Below are 27,384 nucleotides of genomic sequence, written 5' to 3'. Positions count from 1 at the left end.
TTGATGCAGTAATTTCTCAGGTGGGTCATTGCAAAATTGCAAACACACGTAAATGTCACAATGGAAAACTGCCCACTAACAATGAACATGTCCACTTACATCGAAGCCACGAGGCACACTGATGTGCAAAACATGTATACACTGCTCCAAGTGGCATTTGAATGTACCACCATTTGTAAGCATGATAATACAATTTTGGGGAACTTTTGGGTAGCACCTCATACTAAACATCACTGCGTAATTTCAAATAAAAATGAATGAAAATATTAAAGGTACACATAGATATAACATCAAAATAACACAAAACCTTGATTCCATCCTTAATATCATCCAGAGACACTACAAAAGCACTGGAACCATCAGTTCCTTTGGATTGTACTGCTAATTGTAAGCTATTTAGAGCAATACGGGCATCTCCATCACAAATTTCCGCTAGCCAGGTAACAGTAGCTTCATCGATGAAAAACCTAAAAAGAAAATGGAAAGTAAATTAGGACACTGAACTACTGTATCAAGCATCTTTTACCAGTTGCCATTCCATGTCATTAATTTCCTATATTAGTACCAAATTACATTCCTACACACCTTGGTTGATGTTTATTGTTTGCTACACTAAAAACATGGTTAGTTTTCACAATCACTCCCTGTAAGCTTTTTAATGCCCTTTGGAGAATCGCAATTATGTGTTTTGTTTCATGTTTTTCAAGAACAATTACCCTACACCGACTCAACAATGCTGAATTGAGGCTGAATGAAGGATTCTCTGTAGTGGCACCAATTAAAGTTATCGCCCCACTTTCCACATGAGGCAAGAAGATATCCTAAAACATATGACAAAATGCATAGCATTTGTATCATATAATAAAACTTCACAGTATTATGATTTTAAAATATGTTAATCGTAAATTATTAAAAAATTACAACTTAGGATACAAAATCATAACTTTTGCACCTGTTGCAATTTATTAAAACGGTGTATTTCATCCATAAACAACACCGTACGCCTTTTAAAAGATGTTAACTCATTTTTTGCAACTTTGACAACTTCTTTTACTTCATTGACACCAGACATTGTAGCAGATAATTTCACAAATCTTGTTGATTGATTCTTCTTACATTGCTGGGCTATGATATGGGCGAGTGTGGTCTGTAAGTGAAAAAGAAAATGAATGTGCAGAAACATTCCACTAAGATAAAATTACAGTTTTTTTCATATATAGGGACACACATTTTTATGTGAAGTTACAGAGTTATCATATGTAAAATTAATGCTTTTCTGTTTTGTTTGTTGTTTTTATGAAGCAACAACTTTGTGAGTGAAAAATCACTTAATCACACCTTACTAAAGGTTACAGGAACCAACCAACCACAGTAAATCACAGCGTCCAATCCAGACAATCACAATGTGCAACTGTTAGTACCCATAAATTAACAATCTTGATTGACTGCTTTATGGCAAATTAATTTGGATGGGCTCTCATCCACATGCACTGCAGACAGCATGGTAAGTCAAATGTCTGCAACCCTTTTAACTGCAAGTATTACTGGTTACACAAAGACAGGCTGACCACTAAGTCATGATACTTGACTGTTGACTTCAGAACTCTATTAGCGCGATCTACATCAACACTGACAATGCTCATCTCAGGATTTGAGTTTCAGAAGCACTTGGGTCTGCCAAGGTTTGCCATTGTTCATGTGTCTCCCAAAACATTTGGGAACTGGCAAGCTAGAACACTGATTATGATTGTCAGAGGCCCTATTATCACTTGTTTGTTTCTGTGAAACTAGTATTCCATCATGGGCGAAAGAAGATTGGTAATAGTGGACTGTGGGACTACTTCAGTGTCCACAGCTAGTAACACGAATTTTGAGTCATGGTTAATTAGAGAGACATTAGAAACACAACTGCTTCCACTGATCTTTACTTGGGAACAATAAACTGCAGAGCACCAGGATCTGGGACTGGTTCATGGAGTTGAAAGATGAGTTTGATGAAATGGAATTTATTGGGATTATCAGAAGTGAGATCAACAGAATTAAAATAGTGCTATTTGTTTGAATACAAAAGAAACAAACAGATTGAAAACAATGTTACCATGAAGGTGTGTAGAAAGGTAGCATCAACAGTGATGAGGTATTGTCGAGGGGTAGTGAAAGATGTTGTCTGTATCCTTGATGTTAGAGGCTAGGCTATGGGCTATTGGTTGGAAGTCTTGGGTGACAAGGGTGAAGATTCTTCCTGTGAGAGCAGAGCTACAATGGGGTGTCCACAATTGTTGGGCTTAAAGATTTTGGAAAGCGAGCAGAAAATGGGTCTGCAGGAGGGTCATTGGCTGAGGAAGAAGATGGATTCAGGGGAACTCTGTGACTGCCTTAAGGATGCGAGGGGAGATTGGAGGTTTTGTTGGACTTCTGCAAGGGGGTCACAATGGCAGAGCTTGTAGATGGGGGGGGGGGGGGGGGGTCAGACAGTTCGCAGAACTTCCGTCAGGTAGTCACTGTGATTTATCGTGACAGTGGATGAGCCTTTGTCTGCATGGATGATGATTAAGTCTTGTATTCCTACCCACACACCTGCTGCCTTCCACTGAGCATCAGCTACCCCTTCTCAAGCCCTCTTCCCACTTCACACCTCTTTCTTTCGACACTGTGCCTCACCCCAGACCACCTGTCAAACTGCAATCCCAGCACTGTGTGTTCAGTGTGTGCGAGCGCTCTCACATATGTTCATGTGCTCGCAAGTGCATACATGTCAATAACTTTTATTATTCGGTTAGTGGTCTACTTCTACATTATTTACATTCTGCCTGGACATTCCTGAAAAAGACCACTTGCATGAATGAAATTATAAACTGGAGGGATAATCATAAATTCCCACTTTGTCTAGGCTTCATAGATGTTGACAAAACACCCAGGAAAATATGTATACACAGCCCCTGAGGAATGATTCATTATTATCCACTGACCACTTACAGTGGAATATGTTTAGTCATTAACATGAGCATTTTTACAGAAAATTTCCTAAAACTTAGTGCCACCTTTTTATGAACATTTCTGGATACTAATATCAACAATTTGCTAATTATAAGACAGAATTTCTGGTCAGTACTCACCTCCAAAAGGCAAAATTGTAGTCCTACCAACGTACAAATAAAAAAGTAAATGGACACACTATCTAGCTTTCGGAACAAAAAGTTCCTTCATCTTTAAATGTGAACATTTTAGGTTGGGATTTACCATGACTGTTACTGACATTAAACAAAACAACAAGTTTACTGTTACCAGTCACCATTCTTTTTATTTCCATGGCATGTTTAACGGTAAACACAAAATAAGTAAAATAGAGTACCTCCAGTGGTCACAGGTTCATTTTGCTGTCTTAACACATCACATGTACACTGTCATATTTGTAAACAAATACGGCATCTGGAATCTGCTGGGTGCAAGGTTCGTGTAACAGAAGAGAAGACATAATCACAAAGTACAAAGAATATACACCGTAACAACATTATTACAGAATAATTATTTAAAGGATTTGGAGGTGTTTGTTTTGAGGTGTCGAATACATGTGTAGGTACTTCAGGTGGCATATAAATCCGATTTTGACAAGTCAAAACAGCTTAAACTTCATACCCGTTTATACAGTCAGGTGAAATGTTAAAATGGCTTAAGCTTCATACTTGTTAATAACAATCGGTGAAATGTTACAGACTTCAAGTACAATAATCATTTGGCTACAGCAGTAAAATTATACATACATGACAATATTTGATGGGGATTAATAGAACAACTGCCATGAAAACATAAAATTCACAGTTGAACACCAAACAGATGACAATATAAATTTCCTAGACCTTACCATAAGAATAAAGAATAACAGAAATCAGTTTGAAATTTATCGGAAGCCTACCACAGCACATACCACAGTCCACAAATCTTTGTCACCCCGCAGCACACAAAATGGCAGCATTCCAGTACATGATCATTAGAGCTATCCAACTACCACTCTCTGAAGACAAATGTGATCAAGAAATTGACATAATAAAACCTATTGAAAATGGTTATAACAACTCAATAGTAGACACCCTAAAACACTCAGTAATAGCAAAGCAATCACAACACTAAAAACAAAAAGAAAATAACATCTTCCATACAATCCCCTTTCTAGGTAACATTTCACATCAGATTGCCAATGTCTTCAAACAAAAAGGCATAAGCATATCCTTTACAGCAGACAACAAGGATGGACAGAAGTTACCCCACAGTACCGGCACACAAAACCCACTTCATAACACAGGTGTGTACAAAATTGAATATTTGGACTGTGACTGCTTCTACATAGGGCAGGCATACAGATCATTTGAGATTAGATTCAAGGAACACATGGCAGCACTAACAAACAAAAAACACCACACATCAGCAATAGCCACCCACCTGCATAAAACAAAAGACCATGTTAACAAAACAAGTATTAGCATCCTACACATCCGACCAATAGGCAGAAAACTAGACATCCTTGAAACACTTCAAATACACAAACACCAAACAAATCAACCTGAATCCATCTTAAATGACAAAAATGACAATATTTACAATAGTATCATCTCTATTTTCAGCAACTGCCAACATCATTGAAAATGAATGCGCGCGCGCGCGCGCGCGCGCGCGCCCACACACACACACACACACACACACACACACACACACACACACACACACACACACACACACCTTAATATTTACCATAAATACTGACAGCCGCCAAGAGTACAAGAGATTGACCTCATTTACAGATAATTCATCACATCAACAGCTTGTACCCCTTATCAGTTTGAAACTCTATGTACATTAACTACAGGCATACATTGTATATCTATCTGCATATTCTAAAGCATTACCCAATTTATTACCCCAACCTTTAGGCAGCTAATATATGTAACATGTAATCTTAAGACCCCTTGCCATGTGAAGTTTGCTCTCATACAATCACTCTTTCTACCCCCCCCCCCCCTCTCTCTCTCTCTCTCTCTCTCTCTCTCTCTCTCTCTCTCTCTCTCTCTCTCACACACACACACACACACACACACACACACTCAACTCTCACTGTCTCCTTCTGCCTCCAGCCTCTCACATCTGTCTATTAATCCCCATCAAATATTGTCATGTATGTATAATTTTACTGCTGTAGCCAAATGATTATTGTACTTGAAGTCTGTAACATTTCACCGATTGTTATTAACAAGTATGAAGTTTAAGCCATTTTAACATTTCACCTGCTTGTATAAACTAGTATGAAGTTTAAGCTGTTTTGACTTGTCAAAATCGGATTTGTATGCCACCTGAAGTACACACACATGTATTTGACACCTCAAAACAAACACCTCCAAATCCTTTAAATAATTATTCTGTAATAATGTTGTTACGATGTATATTCTTTGTACTTTGTGATTATGTCTTCTCTTCTGCTATACGAACCTTGCAACCAGCAGATTCCAGATGCCATTTGTTTACAAATATGACAGTATACATGTGATGTGTTACGACAGCAAAATGAACCTGTGACGACCGGAGGTAATCTATTTTACTTTTTTATGTTTGCTGTTAGATATCAGTTTACATTTTTGACAGAAGAAACCCAAAACCAAGTTTTGAAATTGTGTGTCATTTCTCCACTAGACAATGCCACAAGTTCCTCCAAAAAATCATAACACAACACACGCACAAATGTTTTGTATTCAGTTCTGTTGAAGGTAATGACTTAATAGGTAAAAGAAGGAATAACAGAAGGGGGAAAACTATGAGTGCCTTTGGTAAGCTAAATAGGGTTTTGAAAAATAAGCATCTGAGAGAGCAGACTTCACTCTGACCAAAGTACAAATGAAATGGAAGTCAGCAGTACATGTAGCCAAGTGACTGAAAGATGAGCCATGGAAGATCTCTGCTGCATTGCAAGATACCAAGATAACCTAATGAAAGAATGGTAAATGATATTGGAAAATAAACATAATCAATATTGTAACACACACACAAGTTGATTATGCATGGAAAAGTCTAGAGGTGGTTTTGTCCAGCAGTTAATGTTAAATGGCTGATGATGATTATGGTATATAATTGTTAATAATGATAACATGGCCATTGTCTGGAATTTTGTTGACAATTGCTCAGGCAAAATAGCCAGTATTTTCAACTAAACATTAGTTTCTATACAAAACAAATAGTTGCTGCAACTAGCAAACAAACCAAATAACACCAACAAGCAATCCAAGAGGGTAAAAACCAATTACCAACTATTAACTGTTCCATTTTGGACAAACTGACAAAAGTGAGGTTTGATGAATGCATGCAGTTGTTCCTTACTTACATGTAATCAGACATACTGCTAACAACATCAGAAAATACTTTAAAGTTCTGCATGAGCAACATAAAACCTGCAAAACCAATCATTCTTGAAAATCTAAACATAATAGGAATAAAATTGCAGAACTGAATTTTGTGATAAATGAAAGGAATGATAGTGATTACACAACAATTGTTATGTATCTTTAAGAATGTTTGTCTTAAATAATGCCAATCTTCTGTTTCATGTTGATCTTTCTTGTTTCTTATTAAGTTTTCATTTTTAAAATAATTTATTGGAATATTTTATAATACACACCATCAACTGTATTTGTCTGAAAAATTCTTTAATGCAATCTCTAGAACAGATCTATAGACACCCTTTGGAAGCAGATAGCCTTTGTGGTTAATGTTACCAACTGTCCCACTAACGCATGGCAATTTGCCTGAACTGAATACCTGAAACTTTAAGATAGAGTTCTTTCACTTTGGAACATGGGCCAATAATAAACTGAAATACAGACAGCTGAGTAATCTTGTGAGCACACCACCAGATTCTGACCCTGGAGGTCCTGGGTTCAATCCCATAGTGTGTTCGTAAATTCCCATTACAAACTTCTAAGATTTGTAGAAGGCTAGAGGGGAGCGAGTACACAGTACTTTGAATACAAACTCATGTCTGGAATCCTACTACTTTCGTTCTGTGACAGTTTTAATTCAGATGTTTAACTCATCCACTTGTGCTTGGGGAACTGAATTAGGCATGATGCAATACAATTGTCAGGTACAATTCGTAAGGAAACATACCGACACATCCATCTATCAATTGAGCACAGTTGATTGTATTAACACTTAAACATGACATGTTTACATAATTCCAAATCAAAAAAACTCCCAGTACACTGTACATAGAGAACAGTACTGATGCATTACAACAGTGGTGCAATGTTGTTACAGAACTGTACATACGAAGCATATTCTGGTACACACTCTCCATCCCACCTAGTATTTCTTCAATTTTTAGTGCAGCAGCCAAAACAAAAGCCAACAGATCTTCTGCCTCTGCAAGAGCCTCGTAAATTAAACAACACTACAAAAAGTAGTAAGCATCATTATCTCTACCCTATTGCGTACTGTTGAGACTTCTCTATTTCCCTAAGCAAAGATGGACCTGTTACACAACTGAGGTCAGACCATACCGTTTCCAGACATGGGTTTCTGTTCAAAATATTATGTACTCTCTTCCCTCTACAAGCCCTACAAGTATGCACTACACATTTTTTTTTTTTCAGTTCATGGAATTTTACTAAAATATGTCTTATTTTATTAACCATTAATAAATTATCTTATCCAGTAATGTCAGGAGTGACATCATATCAATAACAACATACTGAATGGCAATCACATAAGGTGATACTGTTGAAATCAATATCAATACAAGTCCATGACTGGGGTGCGAAAGAGGGGTGTGTGTGTGTGTGTGTGTGTGTGTGTGTGTGTGTGTGTATACTGTTGAAATCAATATCAATACAAGTCCATGACTGGGGTGCGAAAGAGGGGAGAGTGTGTGTGTGTGTGTGTGTGTGTGTGTGTGTGTGTGTGTGTGTGTGTGTGTGTGTGTGTGTGTGAGAGAGAGAGAGAGAGAGAGAGAGAGAGAGAGAGAGATGTCATGTATGACCTACAGAAATATTTCAATTCTGAAACCATTAGGCTTTTATTTACATATGAATCTACCAGCCATACCATTACCTCTGACTTGCTTGGTAACTATTGCAACCATGGATCACGGTAAGTACAAACTAAATATTATTATTACATTGGCAATTTTTATGACGACAAATCAAACTTTTGAAGACATAAAATTCACTATGTGTCAACATACAAACACATTAATTGTAAAGGACAGATTGGGCTACAACTTACTTTGCCACAGCCAGGAGGCCCCCAGAGTATCATACTGGGAATATCCTTCTTCTCAAGCAATGTTCGCAGTATCATGTTTGAACCCAAAACATGCTCTTGGCCAACAAATTCGGATATGTCCACTGGTCTCATCTGCTCTGCCAATGGAACAGAACTTGACATGATGTCCTCAAATACAGAGCATGCTTCATCCTGTAATAAAGCACAGTAAAATCAGATTATGCACTCTCACTATTAGGTTGATAACTTAAAAGAACACTTAGTCACATGAGTAAGGTACTCCCTACAAATCTTCAGACTTATGTGTCTATGAAACACACAAAGTTAGTACAAACATAGAGCCAAGTAATAAATAAAATGGAAAATGATTCAGTTCGTTAGCGAACTGGGGTATAATCATGGTCTCAAAACTTTTAAACTCACCCGGGGGGACGTCTCTCCACCATGTCTCCTCCTTATGTTTGATAAATCTGTCTAATCCTTGGTTGTGAATGAACTGTCTGTGTTAACCATTACGCTTATTTTAGCTTAACTTCGGTGAAGTGATACATATTAAAAATAGCTCAGTTGTTATGATAAACCTAGTCTGCTGATTTCCTGCCTACTGGCTACCATAGCTCAGTTGTAGGATAGGTTTAATTCGAAACCAGTTGAAAGCACCAAAGATATATCAATTCTACTACGCCGCATTAATGTAATCTGTGAGGGCGATGGAAAAATTGAAAATGATATACCTTCAGATTTTTTTTTTACACCATCTCTCTTGTTTTAATGTTAGCAACATAGCTCATCTGTTCTTGTCTGCCGTGGTGTATGGACGTATATTTGTTCTGTGTCCAACAAAGAAAAGTTGGATAGCTTGTGAAAGGAAAGAATTTTATTTCTACGAACTTCAAGTACACATATTCCCCTCTACGTGCATCATGAAACACTGCAGCAAATCTTCGGATGCACGGGAATAATCCTGAAGAAGACGACCCCCATGTCATTGGCACTGTCATACTACTAGAGAGAGAAGAGGTATTTACATTAATAGGAAGAGAACTTTCAAGGCTAATCATTTCAAATTCACGTTGCAGAAGTTTGAAAGCATGGTGTTTGTGAGGTGATAAATTTATCAATCATCAGGCACTGTTGGGTAAAATACTGTCGCTATACCTTTCTTTCTTGCCAAATTAAATCTATTTTCATACAATGGCAACCACTTCTTGGAGGGTGCCATAGAGAGAAAGTATCAAGTTATTTTTTAAATGTTACATAATTGCATATTTTGTAATCTTTAGTAGTATTGGTTGTTATAACTGTTTTCGTTTCATGATTGGAATATTGTTGCCATCATAACGGTGGAGAGGGAAATACACGGTATGCATAAATCCGTCAGGGTTAACTGGAGAATTAATATCTAGAAGACCGAAAAGAACTATGTGAAGGTAGGAAAATTTATGAGAAGAGATTACACATGATTCATGCTGCATCCTGACTTGGGCGCCACCTAAGAAGACAAGCTTTAACATTACCGCAGCTGAAAGAACTGTACTACAAGATCTGAGAAGAGACCAAGACATCGTCATCTTACCTGCTGACAAAGGAAACTCTACTGTTCTCCTCCCACACACACAGAATATAACAGCAAGATACACAAACTGCTCGATGATCCTGCATATAATAAATTAAAACGGGATCCGATGGGTAGGATCCAGAGGAAGACTTTGGAACTCATCAAGAAGAGCTCGATCCCAGCGCCAATCGCTAAGGGTTTACATCAACAAGCTGCAGTTCCTCTTAAGACTCTATGGCCTACCCAAGATCCATAAGAATGGGGTGCATCTGCGCCCTATCGTGAGCAACATTGGAGCACTTACTTATTTTGTTGCCAAATATCTGACGTCACTATTGGGACCTCTCGTAGGCAAGTGCGACCATCACATTCGCAACTCTGAGGATTTCATAGGTAGCTTGAAAACTCTTAGACTGCAATCTTCGGATATCTTAGTAAGCTTCAATGTTGTGTCTTTATTTACAAAGGTGTCCTTGCAGGACTCTTTAGAGCTCATTAGTAACAAGTTTGAGGAGGACATAGTGGCACTATTTAAACATGCGCTTATTTCAACATACTTCTTATTTCAAGACCAATATTTTGAACAAGTGGATGGTGTTGCAATGGGGAGCCCTCTTTCTCCTGTGGTGGCCAATTATTTGATGGAGGACTTTGAAGATAAAGCACTACAGTCAGCCACTCTCAAACCGTCTTGTTTTCTGCGGTATGTTGACAATACGTTTGTGGTGTGGCCACACAGACTGGATACTCTACCTATGTTTCTTCAACATTTAAATTCGCTCCATAAAAATATTAATTTCACTATGGAAGTTGAAAAACATGGCACTTTACCTTCTCTTGATGGTTTGGTACGGAGGAAAGCAGATGGAAACTTGTGGTACAGCATATACCGCAAGCCAACGCATACAGATCTATATTTGCAGGCCACAAGCTGCCATAATCCAGCACAATGCGGTAGTGCATTACGTACGCTACTTAATAGAGCGCGTGTGGTATCTGACTCTAAAAGCCTGCCGAGTGAGATCCAACATTTGATGACAGTCTTCCATCAAAACGGTTATTCTGAGAGACAGATACATAATGCATTCTGGCCCAAGCGAGTTCAACCTATGGAGCAGAATGAAGATACGAAGACACTCACCACCTTGGCCTTCTTGCCTTACTTTGGTGCCATGTCGTCAAGAAACTGAAGAGTCCTCGAAAGATATGACATCAAGTGTGTTTTTCGACCATCTGCAAAACTGAGGAACCTGTTAGGTTCGGTTAAGGATGATCTCAGTCTGAGGAAATGTGGTGTGTACAAGATTCCTTGTTAATGTCGGGTGGCATATATAGGTCAGACATGTCGCATAGTACAAGAACGTTGCAATGAACATCAGCGTCATACACGCCTAAGCCAACTGAAAAAGTCGTCAATTGCAGAGCACTGTCTGAACACAGGACAGCACACGATTTATGAAACGACGGAAGTTTTATCCCCAGCATCCTCTTTCTGGGATTGCGTCATTAAGGAAGCAATACATATCCGTACAGCTGATAACCTTGTCAACAGGGATGAGGGATTTCAATTGAGTACAGCCTGGAACCCTGCATAGGCTGCTGTTAAATAACAAAGAGAAAGCAAAGAGCTTTCGATAATAGACCTGTCATAACTTTGGCAGCATGTTAGTAAGCACAGCGTCAGCGCATGGGCAGAACGGACGCTCTGCGTTTCCCGGCAGAGGGCGTTTGAGTCTGGCGCCATCTATCTACAATGTTATTACGTATGCATGGTACCTGCGCCTGCGCAATCTTCATGCGTGTGCTCTATATACAGCAACGTCAACAGGCGGATCTTGTCAGTCATACCTAGCCACCAGTGAGGTTCAACTATCTGATGATGTCTGACAGTTGCTCCGAGGAAATATTGTGGGATTTGCACAACATCATCCGGCAGCACGCCTGTGAAGACTATTTACTACTTAAAAACTGTTTTATTACACATGATCACAGCGGAGAAGATATCAAAGATGAATTGTACCAGCAAGATACCACTAACCATGAAAGGGAATTTGAGGAAACAATGGAAGCAATAGTTAATGCCCAAATAAATGTACCTATGTTACTAGGTATCAGTGCCACGACAAGAGCGTGATACCTCATGGACTATTTGATGGATTGCAAATGTGAGGCTGCATACCAACAGTTCAAGTTCAGAACTGTAAAATATAGACAGCAGTAGGAAGCAAGGGAGTCAAACTGCAAAAATTAACCCGTGTTAAAATTAATAATTTATTTTTAACTATGTATTCTCCTAATGGCTGAGAAACTAAACTAAGAGGAAAATGCCTTAATTGTATGGACACTTTTAGAAAATAAATCGATGACCACAATTCTCAGCAGATTTGGTTAAAACAGACAATGGAAATAAACAAGAGCACACCTCAAATATCCAAATACAATTATTTTACCCAGCTGTTTTTTTTTTTTTTTGTTTGTTTTAAGTAACAAGGGTTCATCTACTATAAGAGTACATAGAGCCTAACATCATACACTACAAGGTAAGCGAATCTGTGTGTTTCACCGAAGACCAAAAAGAGGAGCTTCAGGAACTGACAGATATGCATATGTTTTTGGGAGACACCCTGGCGTAAGAAAAGGATATAAACATAAATGGAGGTGTACTACCATTAACCTTTTTTCTCTCTTCATAACCCATTCACTGCGTGAAGAAGGAGGCAGTGAGAAGGAAAATTCATAGAATGAGAGATTGGGAAGTTATGCAGCCTCCTTTCACCCCATACTGTAGTCCTATCCTGCTGTTGCTAAGCTAGATAGTAGTGTCCACCTCATTCTTGATGCACAAGTGACAAAATAATTTTGCCAGTTACGGCGTGCCCTGACAACTTAGAGTAACAATTATTAAAATTGTTTAATGTCAAACATCTCATAATAATACACTTACCAGCACGAAAAACGTAACCCCCAATAAATGATGTGTAATTATCTATTTAATCAAAGTGAAGCACTTCGACCAATTTTTTGGGACATGGTGTGTTATTGGCGTTGCTTTGCGAGCGAACAATGAAGTGTTGATTGATTATTGCACTAGCCTGAATTATTGTTTCCTGCACAATCTGGAAAATGCATCACTTAATGTGAGTGAAAAAATTTTTCCCGCTCTTGTAGCACTTATTGTTGTATCGTGAATTGCTTCCCTTTCAAATCAATTGTTTTTGTAGGATCTTTCTGTGATTGTCGTACTCAGTTTCTTGGAGTAAACATGCCGTTAAGCACTGAACAATCTGCGAAAACTGTTGCTTTGTTGGAAGGTGGCTGGAGCATGCATTACGTTGCAGAAGTGTTGAGGACAACACCTTCCACGATTTCCAGAACTGTACAAAGGTACAGGGAAACTGGAGGCTTTGCAAGGAGACCAGGAACAGGCCCAAAGTGAGCACTATTGAAGAGAGATGACCACTTTTTACAACTTCAAGCTCTCCGCAATCGTCACACCACCACAACTTAAGCACAAAATCGACTCCACCGCGTTCAAAGGCTCATAGTTAGTGAGAGAACCATTTGAAGACTGGAGGAAGTCAATATTCAGTCCAGAAATCTCCTACAGGTTCGGAATTCAACATAGAGCATTGCTCAGCTTGACTACATTTCACAAGGGAACGTCTTGCCTGGACAGTACAACAGCGGGATGAAGTGTTATTCATCAGTGAGTCGTGATTTGGCCTCCAATCACCTGACGGAAGAGAGAGGGTCTGGAAATGGCCAGTGGAAAGGTATTCCCCTTGCACAGTCTCACCCAGGATGCCCTTTCAAGTTGTTTCTGTAATGGTGTCAGCAGGAATCCAATATAGCTGTAAGGGCGGATTTGATCTTCATGTAGTATTGGAGCCTTACCGCACATCAGTACGTGGAAGAAATCCTTCTGGACCATGTTGTGCCTTTCATTCCATTTATTGGTGACGATTTTACACTAATGCATGCCCACATGTTGCGAGAAATGTCCAAGAGTTCCTGGATGAAACAGGGACTCACGTTATGGGTTGGCCTGCTCAGAGCCCTGATTTGAATCCTACTGAGCACGTTTGGGACCAGCAGGGGAGATGAGTCCATCAGCACTATCCAGAGGCCCTACAGGAACTATGGAATGCCCTTCTGTAAGAATAGGATATGTTTCATCAATAGAGCATACCACATTAATCAGGAGCATGCCTGAAAGGTTAAATGCCATATTTGGTGCAAGAGCTGGTAATACACGATTTTGAAGATGCAAATAGAGGTCTCCAGATCAACTCCAAGGTCTGTGAAGTAAACTGTAAGTGTATAACATCAAAACAGATGTGCATTACCTTTATGAGCTTACTCAAAATTTCCTTGAAGTATGCACCTCTGGCTTAATTTGCTTATAATCTTTCTTTTTTCATTGTTGGGCACTTAGGTGGGACTGTACCACAATATTCCATTGTAATATAGTAGGTTAGTGTCATAAATTTACAATAAATCAGTCCTTTAATAGCTACCATCATCTGGGCAGAACATCTAAGACTCTTAGCGCAAGTCCTATACAGATTTTCGGAGTTTGGAGTAGCCACCAATCTAATGAAATGCAGTTTTGGTGAAGAAAAGGTTAAATTCCTTGACCACATAATATCTCAATAAGGTATACTCCAAACCCACAGAAACTTGACGCAATCAGACACTGTAGTGCAGCCCAGAATAAGAAGAAGCTAGGCCTAGTATCATTTCTTTAAAAAAATTTATACCCAAACAACTTTTCTTCTAAAAAAGGGCCACCCATGGATATAAACGACCAGCATCAGGCTGATTCTGACAGCATAAAGGAAGACCTATTGAATGTCAATATTTTACACTAAGCTGCTTGTATTCTAGATCACTAACAAGGCTGGGAAACTTAACCTCAAGGTGATTAGTTTCGCTTGTCGAAGATTATCCGAGTCTGAACGGTCATATTCCATACCCAGGGTGTATACGTGGACAAAGAAAAAAAATTTCCGGATTTCCCAGTTAAAAATACATGTTCTCCCGGGTGAAAATACACTTTTTCCGTGTTAAGTGACAGTATACTCTTCCTTGGCACTGTAAAACTCGTCAATCCTTTGAATGTTTATGGTTTTATATACCGACGTAGAATTTCACAGCACTTCAGAAAACAAAACTCCCAGGAGGGGGGGGGGGGGGGGGGGGGGTGCACGTATGCTGCATATTTTCGTATTACGAAGGTATAAATTTGAATTCCACCAAACACCGCATGTCACTTTCCGAAGGATTGAAATCGAGATTGAGATTCAGTTTTGTAAGCCAATCATAGCTCATGTCACTTGATCTCCTCCGCTGATGACAGCATAGGACACATGATGTAGTTAGCCAATAGCAAGATCACTCTTAAGTAGCGCGAACACACAAATAAGAAAAGTTCATGGTTTAAATTAAGATACATCACACAAATTTGAATGTAACACTTTTTAGCTTTGAATGTAACGCTAATATTTTCCCGCGACCTGCCAGGGATAGGTTCGTTTCAGCAGTTGCAAGAGAGCGCCAGATAACAGGCGTCACCTCGCTTGCGCAGCTACGATGACGCACGAAGCACATGTACGTGTAAAACATTAAAAGACCTTACATTATGTCATAAAAGAAACAAGACATCAGAGGATACTTCACGAACATCAGAATTCGTGAACCACACTAAAATGCATAATTCGGCTTAAAGTGCACATTCGTATGTCCCTATTCGGTTGTGAATTTTCTTGGAGTACCATCTCATGATTGGTTCTTTATTATGGTATAATGCCATACATGCACTTGAAATAAAGCGAACAGTTGAAACCAGTCAAGAGTGTGAAATTAAACACTTCGTTTCAAATAAATTGGCCGCCTCAGCAGAAAAGATTAATAAAATCCAAATCTCTTTAGCAAACCGACAAAAAAACTTCACTGTTCTGCAAGGCGATTAATTGTAGTCAATAGACCAGCTGGAAGGTGCAAGGATAAGAATAGCTACTTTTTTCTGGCGTGTGAATATGGCACATTTTTCTTTCAAATTGTGCACAATTTTGTCCAAATCAGAGCATTTCTGGCATGATTTCTGTTTCTTTGGAACAGATAGTTCTTCCTCTTCCACCATTAGTGTGTCAGCTATTTTGTGTTTTAATTCCATTTGAGCTTCTTGTAGTTTTCTTCTACCATAGCTGGGCCTGTCTTTTCCCATCTTTGTGTGTCTTCATGGTAGACATACCAAGAGCAGCCACTGAAGTATTTAATTGCTCATCCACTGTGGTTGTAAGTGGCTGATACTCTTCGTCACTATCATGTAAATTATCAGAATATTCTTCATTTTTTATCAGTGTAACACGCCTGTAACATAACTTTTGTCCTGGTTTCATATTAAGTCCCATGCACTGATTCACTTTCAATACTAATTTTATATCAATTTCTCTGAGGCTACACTTCACTGTCTTCTTATGAATCCAAAATGGATCAAAACAACTTCTTTGTAGGAAAGAATACTTATCCAGAAACACTTCCATATGATGATAACAAACACTAAAGTTTCCTGGAACTGCACTTCTTGTGCCTACAGGGTGTATCCCGGATCTCCATAGCAACAAATCTTGGTCTGATTCATCCAGATCATACAGTACATAGCGAATGCCACATTTTGTTCCATATGTTGTTTTATGACATTCATATGCTTGTGCTCTACCAATACTGCAACTTATTTGAGCAAAAGCGCAACTAGTACACTCTTCTTCCTCCATACTGACTATCCACAACAGTACTGACCAGTCTGAACTAGAATCTTAAAAACATGAGTAACCTGTAATTGTTGCTTGTTTCCTTTGTTGTTCCTGCCTAACAATGACTTACTGTGTCATTGAAAACTACCATTGTTTAACTTTCTGTTACCTAATGGTTCCCAACAATTGCTGCAGCTTTATCTGAAACAAGCTGTCTGCACCATCACTATTACTTGCTAAATCATGTTAAAAGAAACGTAACCAAATACATCTCTGTCAACTTTTATTGTACACAAATGCCTTGCAATAACAAGTTGAAATTTTGCCACGTATTATATTACGGTCTACTTATGCAGTGTTTGAAATTTGGCTTTGATATCACTTGTCCCTTTTGTGCTACCACACTTAGAAATTCCATGTTTTTCAGGTAATTTTTCAAATTTTTGTATTTTCGTGTGCATGTAACTCTATGTGACTGATATGGGCCAGATGAGTTTGTGCTTGTTTAGGCCACATTAAGATCACCACAAAAAAATTATACCCTTTTTGAGTGAATTATATTTGGCACAGAGGGCTCCTACAATATGTGTCTTTTAATGTATTACATTTTTTTAATTACATTTTGGAATTTTTTATTTTCCCTCAGAAATATGTTGTTGGTGTTTTGATTCATAGAGTGCGTTCTCTAAGTGGATGTTACTGGGTTGTAAAAATTTTACTGGACTTTGAGGAATAGTTCCAAAGTCATTAAGACCTGAAGTTGGGTCTGAAGATAGATTGCCAGATGTGGGTTGCAATTTCCGGGTCACACCACTTTCTTTCACAAGCCATAATTCTGAAACTAATTGGCAGGGGAAATTTAAAATGTTGTACACGAGTGTTCCACACTTGGTGGCATTAATGTGCTACATTTCAGCCAAATCTGAGACTATCAGCTGGAACATTTTCTCAAATTGGTTGAATTGACATGGAATGACCCACTAGCCTGATGTATTGTACAAATTCCTCTTTGTATATCATCAACTGCACTGGAAAACTGTTCTTTTGTGTACAAAGTAGCACGATTAGTTTTCCTCTAGTAGTTCCTAACCATTTTGGCACTATGTTTCAAAGATTGGCCTACCACACTAAGTCACAAATCTGAAAAACAATTTAACAATGGGATAGATAAGTTATGAAAGTTTTGGTTTACCCATGTGTAACTTATTTTTCTAAGAGAAATACATTCTAACCTTGCTGATGAGCCTTCAGTAGTCCAACCTCTCAATACACCCGCGCACACGAAAAGACAACACAGAAATGAGTTATCATGCTCAACATTGTTGTCAGTCAAACAATGCTTCACATACTGCACTGTAACAAACTGTGGCATTCTTTACAGTGCTCTGTCATACTTTACAAAAGGAAACGTGGTTTACAAGTATAGTAGACTTAAATAAAAAATAAAATGTATCTCACACAAACTCAGTAGGCCTAAAAATCCTGCACACCAGGTATTCTGGTATCCGCAGGTACAGGAAGGCCAGTTTAGTTGATCTAGTGTGACAGCAAAAACAAGGTTATGGCTTAAATAAATAAATCTGTTACGGTGCGTTTGCTTGGGGCAAGTGTAACTCCCCTGGTTACACTTGCCCCGCAAGGGGAAAAAGTTGGGGTAGGTGTGACCATGCCTGGCATTTTAAGAGCTTTATCAGTAGAGTAAAATGAATCTCATATTTGAAATTATCATGCAAATGTTAATTTGTAACCAAAAAAATTGTGTAGTTATCTTTAAAACTGCAAAAATGACAGACCACCAAATTCTGAGCATGTCACTCACTCACAGAATGAAAATGTAAACGTCAATTCAAGTCCAAAAATTAATTACCACCTTATGTCAGATTTGACAACTTATGGTTAAATATAACAAAGAAAGGAGTAAATCCCCCCCCCCCCCCCCAAAATAGTGTGTTATCACAGAACGAAAAAAGTTTAACTGATCGTATGGCAATTGCAAACAATTTCAATTCCTCTTACACAACTATTGCCGATAAATTAGTGAAGGAAAATTTTGGAATTTCACCCAATATAAAACTGCAACAATAGTGATGCATTGAAATATACAATATATCCATGTTTCTCAGTACATCAGGCCCAACTGAACTCCTAAATATCATTAATTCACCGAAGAGTAAATATTCGGCTGGTGCCAATGGTATTCCAGATCATATTATAAAAATGTCAGCAAGACACATACTCCTTCCTGCATTAGGTATCTGCAATTCATCCTCATCCTGGTTTTCCAAAGCAGCTAAAATGAGCAGAAGCAATACCCCTATACAAAAAAGGTGGCTGGAATTGTATGAGTAACTATAGGCCTGTCACTACTGTTGGGTTTTCGAAAAGTTATTGAAGAAGTGTTCCTTCCTAAACTGACTACATTCTTCAACTAAAATAATATTTCTGTGTGTCAACATGACTTCAGGCTGTAGCACTCAACTGAAATACCTGCTTTCAACTTGACACACCATGACTTAACATTCAGTGGACAATCAAACAAAAACCTCGGGGTTATTCTTAGACTTGACACAAGTTTCTGTTGCATAGTTCGATTAAAATTACTTTGTGATTGACATTTCAGTAAGTCAATTGGTAGGGGCTAGGCACTGGCCAATTGCGGCAGCTGTTTTTGGGGTTCCACTGGATCACCATGTTGCTGCAAGGGTGGGAAGAGAGAGAAAGGAATGCTAAACATGCAGTTCTTTTGCACCACTATAAAAACATTTTAATGCAAAAAGAGCAAAACTTTATCTACTGCTGAATTTAGTACTTTTTTTTAGTTTCAACACAAAAACTGTGAAAAGCACAATGTCAGATTCAAAATATTTATCATGTATTCATAAATAAAATATTTGGCTAAAAATTTCAATTCTTTCACATCTTATAGTCGCGTTTCACAGGTTGCATTTGGCAGTCCTAGTTTTGATTTTCTGAAATTAAGAAACCTAGACAGCAGTTAATTTGGAGAGCTTGCAGTGAAAATATATTGCCTGATACTTTATGTTTACTGAACTTTAGGTTGCATGTTACTGAACTTGAAATGCGGTCATCACTGAAATTGCTTTTTAGGTTGAAAGGAAAACCATATCTCCCTACAATGTGGGATAAGTACAATTTACATACTTGCAGTATGCTGCTGTGCTCATAATCGAGGTTGTCCAAGGGCACTATACTAAATTCTTTTGTGTGTTTTGTTTTTCTATTTCTTGTACAGTTTTTCAGATCCATCACATCTGCAATCTAAGTTGGTGTTACAGTTACAGTGTACTACAACAAGATTAAATGAAAAGAAACCGTCTGTGTGATACATTGGCCTAAGAGTAGCAGTGTCCTTGCAGTAATAAAATTAATAGCTTCCTTTTTAGTTAGTACTAAGCCCTTTATCTTAACAAAGCAAGTGTTTTGTTATTCTATTTCTACGTGTGTGAATGTAAAAACCTGAGAATTTGGTTTTAGTTGCTGATGTACCCAAATGCAAAATGCCAAGAACAAACAAGGATCTTGCAGTACTTGCACTCTACAGAAACTCCTCAAAATTACTAAGGAAGGTTACGAAAGAGATCAAGGAATATGCATACAATGTCAGAAATCAGTAAGTCCCCTCCAATTGAAACAAAGAATGGGGATTTGAAGGTTCTTTCACAATTTAACAATAAACTCTAATTGTAGTGAAATTTATTTCATTATTAACAAAACTGGTTAATCTCGTATTGTGTATGTTTATCTTCTTGTTGTTTAAATAAAATAAGATTAAACTGATTTTGATCACATATAGGCCCATATTGTAAAGTAGTATATGTTTCATTTCTACAGCTACACCATGTCATTAATTTTGATGTTTACAATTACCCTCTTTAATAAAAATCGCTATGACCGTTGGGATGGATCGCAGAATCTGAATACTGCACTCTGTTCACATAAGACAGCTTTGTTATAAATGAAAATATACTTTACCTTACTGTTTTCGAAATCGGTTTCGCTGATAAGACTTTTTGATACACTTGATCCATCACTACTCTTGTGACGTTTCGGCGTTGTTTGCTGCAGACTTGATGATCTTTTACTGCCCGATTGCACCGATTGTTGCGAACTGAGAAATAAGCATTTATTTACATGACACTCTATTTCTACTACAGGATACTTCTTTCCACAGACGGGACAATTCACTTCGTTCTCGCTCTGTTCACTCATCTTTCCCTCGTTTTATCAAGTACGATCCCAAAGATTTTGTATCCAACGAAAGTATAGTTAGCGGCTTTTTTAAGTTTTAGTGTGGTTGATGTGACAAACCACTAGCGAACTAATCAGATTTTTCATTATTCGGTTATGTAATTGACATAGAACACTACTTTCCCAATAAAATTTTTCTGAGCTGCATAACTTAAGTCCCGTTATTCCTACGGTAGCGTGAGTGACCTACTCGTAGGGTAGCTGCGTGTCTACGTTGATTGATGTGTGTATTAACAATACGGATGCATTTGCTTTAGTGAGTAACTTTTAGAATTAATGTTTTATTTGTAACTGAATAAAATGGATGATGGAAAACGATGCAGGAAGCATCAGAATTCAGCAAAAGTCGCGAAGAAAATGGGAAAAAGTAAAACACAACAACAGGAGGAACAACGTAAGGAAGGAGCACATCTTAAAGGGAGAATAGAAAACTACGGTACTTTGAAACCCTGTATGTCCGACAGAGATGAGGTAAGAGGAGCAAAGAATCTACTTCTGTTAATTGTTTCTTTGCAAATGAATTATGCTTTTATAACGTTAGTAGAAATGCCTATATGGATTCCCAGGGAGCAATGTGATCTTTTAGTAATTGTTGTCGGTATAGAGCAGGTGATTGTTGCTCAAGGTGACGTTAAGAATAACTTTCAATAATTGAATATTTCATTTTGTATTATTGAAACATCATGTTTGCAAAAATCGACTGTTGATTATGTTTAAAACTTTAGTCTAAATAAATGGAAATATTCCATGCCAACTATTTTTAACGGTGTCCACATTGGAAAGATAAATATTTTACGTAGATTCCGAGAGATGAAACAAAAAAGCAATATCAGATCTTAAATATTATTCTTTTTTAAAAATTTCTTCTGATACGTTTTAAAGATCTTGTAAGAATTTTGATAAAGAATAAATAGTTTTACCACGACTCAAGCCATGTTGAATCTATATTCTCCTCTCTCTCACCCCATACTAGCATTTCTAAATTTCCTACTGTAAGAGTATCGTCCCTCCAACAGATACTTTTACCCCACAGTCACGTAGACCTCAACAACTAGCTGCAGTCACCATGCCTTCAGTTCCCCATAACTTCACGTAATTCAGCTGTTATAGTGAATTTTTATGTGTGTTACCGCAAGAAAACTGAAACACACAATTTGTGGAATTTTGTGCATTTATTATTATAATTCCAAGGAAGTGTTGTTTGAAAATTATTATTGTATTTCTAATTGTATTTCACTATATTGGTTGGCACAGACAAAATTCTAGGTACTGGTTCAAATATCCACAGAGCAAGGATTCATTATTATTCAGTACACAGTAACTGTTCTTGTTGTCATACACCTGCTGAATTGAATTTGTTGATTCTTCGTAGGTATCACAGAAATAAATTCATCGATCAGAATATTTGTCAGTGTTTGCAATGGTTCATTCATGTCTGCAACACAGAGTATTTTTTGGTGTCAAGTAATTACTTTTAGTGCTCCTCCTCCTCATGTACCACCGTTTGTGCCCACAGTGCTGACACTTTGTTGTTCTGGATCATGAACTTGCACCATTTTTCTGCCAACACTGAACTCAAACTCATATATCAGTATAGATGCACCAGTATCAACCACTTAACCCTAAGATAAAATGAGAACAACAGGATATGTTGTTAAAAAAATTCAAAATCAAGAGCACTACAACTCCTTTATTATAGCTTTTTTCAGTTCATTGCCAAGCCATATTCAGATCAATAAAAATTTTATCACTTGATTCATAATTTGTTGATCTGAATCGCCCGTATTGTCATGTATAAATTAAAGTAAGTCATCAAAGTTACATGCAATCGTGTGTCCCTTATAGTGCTGTACGAACAAGGAAGTAGCTGCTTGATGCCTGTCAGAGAGAGAGAGAGTTCTCAACAACCGTATGCTGCCTTTTATGACGCATCATGCATTTTATTTGTTTATATATGTATTTATTTATAAATCTTTATTCAGCCAAGGATTATCCAAAACGATATAGGATTTGTCAGGGTAAAACAATGAAATTAGTGGGTCAAAATATAAAAAGACAGCATACATAACATGCTAGATGAGGATAGGACGGATAGTCTATGAGGATAGGACTGGTTGTTGGCTGTTGCCTTGATTATGGAACCATCCTAGCATCGACCTTAGTATCTAGGAAAACCGAGGATTACTTAAATCAGGAACAACTCCATCCTCCTGAATATGAGATCAATCTCCTAACAGCTGCAGTGCCTTATTTGGTATGTCCCTATTGTATAATGTTCTTTGAGTCACACACTAATGACACCTGCTGGTAACTCTTGGAATGTTTCCCTTAACTTGTAATATAAAACATAGTTCCTCACTCCATTGGTACACATTAAGGACACCTGCTGATGACTCGTGGACTGTGAAGATACTGCTGTGCCCCTTGCACCAACTCCAGACTCCATTTTTTGCCACATTTAACAATGCACCTCTCAGGCCACCTAAAAACTTGAGTCTGTAGTCATTATCATCATGTAGTTTACAACATGATGTCTTTTTGAAAGAAATAAACCATGATAATGTACTCAAATGTGACAAGGTGTTTTTGTTATCCCCTTTCATTACTACCCAATATTATAAGTGATTAATAATAGTGTAGTGTGCATTACTTTTGAGGATAATTTTAGCTGCTTTTTTAGACAGACGTACTTAAGTAATCTTTTTCATTTCCTTTGGTAGTTTGAACTACCACCTTAATGTTGGTAGTGAGATTTGTGTGCCTCAGAGCTATGCTGGTGGCAGCTGTGTCAGATTGGTCAGAAGGAGAGACACCAGACAAATCGTAGTCCACCTAGGGGCCCCCTTTTCTTGGGAGTATGTGGGAGGCAGCTGCATGGACCTAAGTGTGACATTACTTCCACATGGTTGTCAGGCTTTGTGTGTTTTCTTTTCCTCTCTGTTGGCCTAACACTTGCATCATCACATTGGGGGATTTGAATTCTGTGGTAGGAGAGGGAAAAGAAGGGGGAGTGATTAGAAGATTTTAATAGGGAAATAAGATTACAGTGGTGAAGGCTGTTTAATTTCTGCAGAGAAAATTCTCTTGTGTTTGAAAGCACATTGTTTGAACATCACAGAAGACAAAGATGTATATGGATACTAGATTGAATGACAACAGGTACCAAATTCATTATATCATAATTCAGAATATGTACAAAAACTGCCAAAAGAGTGCCAGAGCACACCATGAAGCAGAAACATAGTGGTGACGGACTTGCAAATAATGTTGAAGAGAGTGAGAGGAAGAAAACCAAGAGAGAAATTGACCTAGAAAGACTAAAGGAAGAAGATAAGTATACTGAAGTGGAAAACACATTTATGTCAAAATGGGATAGAGATCCCAATGGAGAAAGTGCAAATGAGGAATGGTAAAGAACGAGACAAAATCTTAAGGATTCTGCAGAGGAAGTCGTACGGATGAGAAAATTTGAGAGAATAAGGGAAGAATGGGTAACAAAGGCAGTGCCAGGTAAGATGGAAGAAAGAAGGAAACGGAAGACAATAGGAACTGATAAAGGGAGAAGAATGTGCAGAACACTGAATAATGAATTGGGGGATAGAAACAGAACTGGCAAGGAAGACGTGGGTGAAAGTGAGATGTGGAGAAATAGAGAAAATCATCTTTGAAGCAAATAAAAGCAGGACAAGTATGGGAATAGAGAGAAGTGATGGTACTAATTCAGTCATTTTTCTTTATTTATTTAGTCCTTCAAATCCTACCTGTATAGAATATATATGGTTAGGTATTTACAAGATAAAATACAGTTTGTATTGCTTTCCTAAGGACTAGATATTGAAGTAATTTAGCAAAGAATCATACATACAACAAATATTAGAGGCAACATACAAAGTAAAGTATTCATAATGCATTTTTATTTTTGTCGTTTGGCTTCTAGGTGCTCTGTCAGAGTGTAAAAGCAATGATCAATTAAATATGCCTTCAGTTCAGCCTTAAACTGCCGAGTTTACCTACTGCTTGAACATGGTTAGGCAGATTATTGTAAATCTCTATTCCAGTATGTAGTGTGCCTTTTTGGCACAATTGGTGTTCTCACCTGTTTCATATGAAGGTCAGGTTTTTGCCTTGTATTGTATGCATGTATATCTTCATTTTTTTTAAAAATAAGACATATGGGCGTCTATCAATATATTGTTTGATGATGAAAACTGATGTTTCGTAGATAAAAATGCAAGGAAGAGGAAGAACGGACAGTTTTTTTTGAATATGGGTCTGCATGATTTTGTACTATTTACCCCTTTAATAATTCTTAATATTCTCTTTTACATCCTGAAAAGTTTAATATTTGTTGTTGCATTGCCCCAGAAGATTATGCCATTTTAATTACTGAGTGCACATAGGAGTAGTATACATTTAACAGGCTGGCTTCCCTGCAACAAGTTTTTAAGATCCTTATCATGTAGCAGGTTTTGCTTAGTTTTCTTTGCAAGTATTCAATGTGTACCTCCCATTTTGTGTTGCTCTGGAGCCAGGTCCCCAGAAATTTTGTGCTGTCGACACTTTCAAGAACTCTGTCCCAAGTTCGATTTGTGTATTTAGTCGTGTCTTCCTTTTAGATCATAGAAGTTCAGTACTACTGTCTCTTCTTTGTTTATAATTAGCTTGTTATAACCGAACCACTGTTCTACACTGTTCATTGTTTGGATAGTGGAGTCTTTTAGTTTTTCTTCTGTTTTGCCTCTAATAGGGAAGCTTGTATCGTCTGCAAATTGGAGGGTAGTTTGGCAATACTTGTTGTACATAAGATCATTAACATAGAGGAGAAACAGAATGGGTCATAGTAGTGGTCCTTGAGGGGCACAATATTTCACATTTTCATATCCTGAATATTAGTAGCTGATTTTGTTATGGTCAGTATATTGCACTTCAACCACCTGTTTGTGACCACATAGGTATGTCCTGAGCCACTCATTGGATATACCTCTAATTCCTCATTGCTCAAGCTTCTGCAATAGGGCATTATGGTCAATGATGTCAAAAGCTTTAGATAAATCAAGACATATGCCCGTCACAAACTCACTTGCATCCAGTTTTGCATAGATTTCATTAAGAAATTCAAATATTGCACTTGCAGTTGAGTAGCCTTTCCTGAAGCCATGCTGTGCAGGATTTTATTTTTATTTAGGAAATCAGTCAATCTCTTACAAAAAAAAAAAATTGAAAATACGGGCAATAGGGCTATTGGTCTATAATTTGAAACACGTTCTGGATTTCCCTTTTTGAGCAGTGGTTTCAGTTTTGCTGTTTTTAAGCACGAAGGGAAGGTTCTTGATCCCAGCGAGCTGTTGCACAAGTGTGTGAAGGGTTCGCCTAAGACAAGACAGCGTTTTTTAATAATTGCATCTGGTATTCCATCAATTTCAAATGAGTACCCTGTTTTCAAGGTTTTTATAACTGATAAAATTTCTTCAGTATTTGTGGGTGAAAGGAACAATGATATACACACATTTCTCACACTATTGGATGATGGAAGCGGTATTTTGTTGTGTTCTTCCAGTCTACTCACCAACTGTTCACTTACGTTTGCAAAATATTTGTTGAAGGTCCCTACAATTTTTGTTGGGCAAGAAATCGTTTGTCCTTCATAACATAAGTTTTTTTTATTGTTTGATTTTTTATTCCCATATAGCTTTAGATTTGTTTTTTGAATTTTCAATGTATTTGTCATTTGTCATTGTTTTAACTTTCCTTACAACATTTTTGAGGATCCTCTTGTAATTCTTCAGGTACATATGAAATTCATGAGGCATGTTCTGTGTCTTTTCTATATTGTGCAATCCCATTTTCTCTGTGCAAGATATTCTAATACCTGTTGTAATCTGTTTGTTCTTTTGGAAGGTAGGTTGACTTTTTTTTATGGAAATGCAGCTTCAAAGTATGACATGAAGATTTCAATGAATTTTTCAAACTTTTTCTTAGTCTTTTCACAAGTATACACTTCATACCAGGTTTCTTCACTTAGTATCTTTATAAAAAAAGTTTTCTTGTTTCTTTTACAAGTTCCTCTTTCTCAGTTGTTTCACTTGGGGTATGTAAAGCAATAAACTGTGCATAGTGATCACTGAAGCCAGTATTGAGCTTTCTGGCACAGAAATTATGATTTACATTTGTGTTTATTGATATCTGATCAATTGTTGAGGTAGTTATTGGTGTAACTCTTGTAGGAGAATCTATGGTGGCTTTTAGAGAAGAAAAGCAATGCCAAGAAATGCTTGGATTTTAGAACAATAACTTTGATTTCTCATGCAGCAAGAGTTCTACTACAGATGATAAAGAGGGATAGCTACAAGAGATGCATTGTTGTTGTTGTTGTTGTTGTTGTTGTGGTGGTGGTCTTCAATCCTGAGACTGGTTTGATGCAGCTCTCCATGCTACTCTATCCTGTGCAAGCTTCTTCATCTCCCAGTACCTACTGCAGCCTACATCCTTCTGAATCTGCTTAGTGTACTCATCTCTTGGTCTCCCTTTATGATTTTTACC

At 37.7% G+C, this 27,384-nt stretch overlaps 2 protein-coding genes across 4 annotated transcripts in view; one reads left to right on the top strand and one right to left on the bottom strand.

Moving 5' to 3' along the window:
- Positions 1-20,830, bottom strand: part of LOC126272215 (ATPase WRNIP1-like) — an 84,423-nt gene extending 63,593 nt beyond the window's left edge. Inside the window, exons 1-5 of the mRNA XM_049974915.1 lie at positions 20,569-20,830; positions 8,263-8,454; positions 953-1,147; positions 586-821; positions 308-467 (exon numbers count right to left, since the gene is read on the bottom strand). Of these exons, the coding sequence (XP_049830872.1) occupies positions 308-467; positions 586-821; positions 953-1,147; positions 8,263-8,454; positions 20,569-20,805 (1,020 nt within the window). The 5' untranslated portion in view covers positions 20,806-20,830. The remainder of the gene's footprint in view (positions 1-307; positions 468-585; positions 822-952; positions 1,148-8,262; positions 8,455-20,568) is intronic.
- Positions 20,831-20,981: 151 nt separating this feature from the next.
- LOC126272214 (protein O-mannosyltransferase 1) overlaps positions 20,982-27,384 on the top strand; it is a 147,086-nt gene continuing 140,683 nt past the window's right edge. For 2 of the 3 annotated variants that reach the window (XM_049974911.1, XM_049974914.1), the window contains exon 1: positions 21,145-21,315. In XM_049974911.1, coding sequence (XP_049830868.1) covers positions 21,145-21,315 — 171 coding nt within the window. Of the gene's footprint in view, positions 21,068-21,144; positions 21,316-27,384 lie in introns of those variants that run through there. The other variant, XM_049974913.1, reaches the window with a different exon arrangement.

Source organism: Schistocerca gregaria, chromosome 5 (assembly GCF_023897955.1).
Source record: "Schistocerca gregaria isolate iqSchGreg1 chromosome 5, iqSchGreg1.2, whole genome shotgun sequence".
In the NCBI taxonomy this organism is placed as follows: Eukaryota; Metazoa; Arthropoda; class Insecta; order Orthoptera; family Acrididae; genus Schistocerca; species Schistocerca gregaria.
This window is presented reverse-complemented; position numbering and strand designations above follow the sequence as displayed.